A 6,010-nucleotide genomic window follows, 5' to 3' on the forward strand; every position below is an offset into this window, starting at 1 on the left:
AGCGAAGGAATGTGGAAGTTTGAATTTGATTTACCGAATTTCCTCAGTTTCTTTACAGTGGTTATGTAAAGCACTCCTTACAGACCTGACCTGAAATGAAATTTCTGAAGAAATCTAAGCTAGAAAAAACAACCCTCTCAGCAATCTAATTAAAATCATCTGTTGGGGTTCCACTTACTACGTTAGTCACGCAGTAGACAGAACCCGGACAGATGATTTTAATTAGATTGAGCTTCTTGGTATCTGGATCCCTCTATCATGTACAGTTTTTTGCCAATGTGTACCTTTTCACCCTCCCCTATATAGTTTCCTACAGAGATCTGACAACCAAGACAATGTCCATATTATCAAAGAAGAACATGTCAGCTTCCTACCTGTATACAGCCTATCGCATCCGCCATTCATATCATTATGTTAATCAAATCTTAAAGATTGAATGATAAATGTGAACTGCTAAAAAGATAAAGAGTTTTCTTTTTAGATTGTGTTGAATATTGGTTTAGAATAAGAATGTCTGGAGATGGTCCAGAGTTTTATCCTTGTTAACTTTTTAACGCCGGACAAAACTGAAAGATTTCATACTAAAGCACATCGTGTGGACATTCTGGGGACACGCTTCTCTCTCTTTCTCTCTCTCTCAAAGCACAGCGCGTGGACATTCTGGGGACACGCTTTTCGCTGTCAGTAGAGAAAGAAGATATTCTCTCTTCCAACTGTAGATTTCAATTTTTACAGAGAAAACAAAACGAAATTTCCCGTAAGATCGGTAACCATGGCGGATACTCATGAAAACTATGAACCTCTGACCAAACAAATGAGGACCCCCGCTAGTCCCCCCATCTTTCTGGTGGTCATGCATATTCATGAAAACTATGAATCTCTGACCAAACAAATGAGGACCCCTGCTAGTCCCCCCCCCCCTCCCATTTTCCTGGTGGTCATGAATATAGCTTTGCTAATAAAAAAAACCCCTAGTCCTAAAATTGATAGCTTTTAAACTTCCTTTTAATGTATTTTTGAGGAAGGGCGTCGCAGTCCAGTTGGAGTAAATGCACGGATGGTTAAGTCATTTTCTTTTGTGTTTGATTAAATAGTATTCTAAGTTTTAATTCCACTATTAAAAACATACAAAATTTTCCTTTATCTTATAGATTTCTTTCAATTCCGTTTAGGATTGGAATAATCTAACCAATTTAATTGAAAAGGTAGATACATTTATGTAAACCATTGACTATCTGCACCAAAGAAACATTTTCAAGTAATCTTCTTGCTTGTCAACAATGATGAAATATAAGAAAAAATTAATCTGTTTTGACTAATGGTAGACCAGTGGCACACTGTGGACACCTTACGTAGTTCATTTGATGAAATGAAGACAGGATCGATTTTGATGCTAACCACACCCAGCTCTTTAACGAGTACTTAATTCAAAACTAATCATTTCCACCATATACTCCTGGAAGACAAATTGTGAGATTTTGCTCAGAGCTCAGCTAAGAAGGAACGTCTAGCATTAAGCATGACATATAGCACTACTTGATTATGTTAAATTTTGGTTTAAAACGCAATGAATAGACACTTTATTTTACACAATAACACCCCATCTCTATCTGTGGGATGCATACGGTTGTTGAAAGTGTCGGGTTTTCATGTGACTGGATATATTGCTGTCATTTCGTTGGCTGTAACCACGTAATTCATTTCGATAAATCCCTACAATCGCATGTAATCAGCTAAATTTTTTATTTACTCGTACGGGTTGTTATATTATCCTCAAGTACTCCCATAATATTGTACCTGAATGCCTTCTTTGATATTATGAAGTCAATGTTGCCGTTTATTGTACGTCGTTGGGATTGTGATATTTCATGGCAGTGAACATTGTCAATTTTGTAAAAATAACTTTGTTATTAAAACAGTGGCCGAATTTTGTCTTCTTACAAATTAGGATTAATCAATCCAAGAAATATGATAGTGACCTCAGCTTGACCCCAGTCAATTTCGTAATTGAGAAATCCTTCTATTACCCACAACAAACCCCGACAACGCTTAGAATTACGCTTCTAATAGATTATGAATATGTTTTAACCATAGAAAAGCCATTGCAAGCTTGCATGAATATCCCTGCTCGGAGGCGGTTTCTATGTGTTTTAAAATCTGTAATGAATAATAATAGAATTCCAAAGTAAATCAGTTCAATGAATAGTGTGCCTGATTTAACATTGTAGTCCTAAACTGACTTGGAGAGATATGCAGCACCTGACAGTATTAACGTCAAAGAGGAATAGGCTCTTTGATCCCTATCTGAAGCATCACTGGAAGTATAACGGGGCAGGCCTGGAGTTCAACCATTTGTTTGGTTACGGAGTACTAGATGCTGGTGGCATGGTGGATTTGGCACAGAAATGGAAACCGCTTCCGGAGCGATTCCACTGCACAGCTGGAAGCGTCAAGAGAGAAGTGTAATATTTATCTTCATCAAGTTCACATATAAACTGAGAATGATGTTAAAACATGTCTTTTACATTAAATTTCCTTTATATCAGAGCAAACCAGTACTTTCAATTTTGGACTTACTCGAAGTCTGACAATGATGTAAGGAAAAACTTTGTAATTGTATATTAACTTCATATAGGAAATTTGGCACAGAACAACCCATAGAATTAAAAATCGACACTGACGCCTGCACCGGAACTGAGAATGAAGTGAACTACCTGGAACATGTACAAGTGTTTGTTACATTGAAATCCTCATACAGAGGAAATGTTGTCATGTTTGTGACGTCACCAATGAATACAACGTAAGTTTATCATCGTATTCTGTAATATGTACTGTACTAGAATTTGAAAATTTAATGATTCATCATAAGTATATATCCAATGCTTTTGATTTTGATGTCTTAAAACATTGTGATGATAGTCATATCCCCATGAATGCGATGCAGTTGTGAACAATAGGCGTATGAATATTTATAAATTTCAACAGTTGAGGATTCCGACAGAAATGAAAATAGAATGTGAAGATAAGAAATAAATTTTCATTTTTGAAAATTCATGAGGTTATGAACTTCAACGCATCATAACGGCATACTTCGTATAAATTGTAAATAAAGGTCCCGCATTGGAAAGATTGTTCATAAAAGGACTGATGAGCACCCACTGGTAATCTCGTGTGATTTCATGTAACAAGAAAACGTCACTAGCAATATCTAAGCAATAGGTGGTTCTAAAGGGAATAAGATACAATTAGAATGCTACGCAAGCAGAATCAATATCCGGTATTTTGTATTTAGTAACCCTCGAGACACGGTGGCAAAGTTAATAATTGATAGTTCAGAGCTCCAATGACGCTTTATACCCAGGAACAGGGGGACGTTTGTGAAGTCATTTGCTCGAAGTGATACTGTCTAGTGAGCGACATAATTGGGGCTAAATAAAGAAATAATCACTCAAAATCACAAATGTATATAATGACCATATGAAGAGTAAATTTGGATAATAGCTTTTTCTTTTTAGAAGATTTTGAATTGTCTCCATACATATAATGTTAATAAAGTTACTCTTTCGTTATCAAACACTGTGTTCTTAAAATCACTTAATTAACGAGGGTTTAGTATATCTAGCTGCAGAACTGTAGCCCTCTGAGGAAATATTGGGACAGATCAGAGAGCTACAGGTCCAAACATTCCTCCCCATATTCATTAAAGCCCCGGAAACTCGTAGCTTCAAATGATTTCGTTTGTTAACGTAGCCATATTGGGTAGCCAGTCAATTTTAACCCCGTTCATTTCCATACTCATACTCTTTTTGAAACAATGTCTGTGTGAGCTAATGTCCCCACAAATATTTTTAGTGAAATATAATGGATGAACTCATACTAGTTTAGTTTAATAATAATTATTCACATGGGTTTGAATATTGAACTAAACTCACGGCTTTCATTAGTCTGGTCCCCTCGGTTTTTAATTAGAGTGTAATGGACCAAATTAGACTTTTGTAGCATTTTTAATACTCAATACTTATTCAAATTAGACATTTTTAAATTTCTATTAATTATTCGTATTTAGAATAATTGAAGATCTAATACATAACTCGTATAGAATATTATGAATATATACAAATAGCAACGGAGTTCTAATTGACTGGGTACCTTACATTGTATATGGCTACGACATGAAGCACTTAGCAGTAAGTTTATAGGTCGTATGAGGCTTTAATGAATATTCGAAGGTATGTTTGGACTCAAGTATGGTAGGAAAATATGTTAGAAATTTTTTATATTAAATTTATGAGACGGCGATACAAGAATACACTGATATAAGGCCTCAACCGTGCGCATTTATTTTCTGCGCCATAAATCGAAGGTTTTTAAGAGATGGATCTGTAGCTCTCTGATCTGTCCTAATTATTTTCTCAAGAAGCTACAGTCCTGAAGCCAAGTAAAATATCAAGCGTTGGATATACGAGATATGGTGGGAAATGTAAAATAACTTGGATCCCCCAACATCTCTTTCTTTATCGTTATCGTTATTCATAATGGACAATATTGATTTTTTATCAAAACTCTTTTTACCAATCCATTGGAAGTAATCAAGTTCCTTTAAGCCTTATCTTGCATAACAATCTATAAATCCCACTTATCTAAACATGGCTTTCTTCCAGAACTATGGTTCTGAGCCAGCGACCCAATGATGATGACCACAAGAATGGTTTCACTCGATGGCCTTTCATGACTACCCATACATGGGCAGAGAACCCAAGAGGCCTCTGGAAGCTGCAAATATCAATGGCCCCTGGTAAAAACAACGCCATGGACACGGGAACCTTTTTTGAATGGACCTTGATTCTTCATGGTACCAAGGAGGCGCCATATGACAAGCAGGTCGAGAATGAACAAAAGCATGCCAAGCTTTACAAAGTCAAAAGAATCCATGCCGCCATGAAAAAGGCATAAAATGATTGTTGATGTTCTTTAGAGCTGTTGTCCATAACAGAATATACGGATTAGAGAAAATTAGAAAACAACATTGTGCCTACTCCAATTTTGGCCATATTTAAGATTCCTACTTTCCCGAAAGAAATGTAATAACTTATATTTGAAGGCGCACAGAATATTTCTTGTATAATGCAGAGGTCAAGTTCTCTCATACTTTACAATTCTTAAATGTCAATTATTAGTACTCACCAATGTTATTGAAAATGTCTAAACAGAAATTTTGAAGATTTATTTTTTGTTGTTATTTGTTGTTGTTAATGTTGTTGTTAATGAAATACATATATTTATCATCCCAGAAATATTGAAAGTCAAATGAATTCGATAGAATATAAATCAGTATTACAATAAATGATCGAACAAGAGATGCGTATATAAGTACAAGTATATATCTAAATCGCGTTCATTGTCAAAAAATGGTTCTGCATAGTATTATGGGCAAACCGACGTGTAGAACTAGTTTGTGCACTAGGAGTGATCAAACGTATGCCAAACTAGTAATTCAAATGCACTGCATTTTGATATTTGGATTCATTAACATTATTTAGAATTACTAAGTTGAATTTATTTATTTTTCGAAGTTCTACGTACGCAAATCCAGGAAATTTTTGTGCAAGTGCAAGCACTAAAGAAAAGTGATATGTCTGTTGGTTTCTTTTCATATCATTTTAGAATCAAATTTATTCAAATATAGAAATATATACGCGTAAGCATTATTTGAATTGAATATTCTTTAACAATAAACATCTTTCAAAAACCCTGGATGTTTCTTCATTGTCAGAGTACTGGTGTTACAATGCAGAATGCTGAATTACAAAACAATTCCAGGGAAGACCCACATGTTGATAGACATTATTATGATATCCCTCGGTATACATGATTTTAGATAAATTGTTCCGTGCTGTTTTGTTCTTTGTTTTGTTCTTTTTCTTTTGTTTTTAGGTCACATGGGTAACCTACATTTATTGCAATTGATCTGCGTCCGGTGTCGTCCGTTAACAATTGAACATTTTTAGTT

At 35.1% G+C, this 6,010-nt stretch overlaps 1 protein-coding gene across 1 annotated transcript in view; it reads left to right on the forward strand.

Moving 5' to 3' along the window:
- Nucleotides 1-5,754, forward strand: part of LOC125649577 (neuroendocrine convertase 2-like) — a 31,392-nt gene extending 25,638 nt beyond the window's left edge. The window contains exons 11-13 of the mRNA XM_048877215.2: nt 2,229-2,462; nt 2,636-2,800; nt 4,662-5,754. Coding sequence (XP_048733172.1) covers nt 2,229-2,462; nt 2,636-2,800; nt 4,662-4,953 — 691 coding nt within the window. The 3' untranslated portion in view covers nt 4,954-5,754. The remainder of the gene's footprint in view (nt 1-2,228; nt 2,463-2,635; nt 2,801-4,661) is intronic.
- The last annotated feature ends 256 nt before the right edge of the window (nt 5,755-6,010 follow it).

Source organism: Ostrea edulis, chromosome 5, assembly GCF_947568905.1.
Source record: "Ostrea edulis chromosome 5, xbOstEdul1.1, whole genome shotgun sequence".
Taxonomy (NCBI): Eukaryota; Metazoa; Mollusca; class Bivalvia; order Ostreida; family Ostreidae; genus Ostrea; species Ostrea edulis.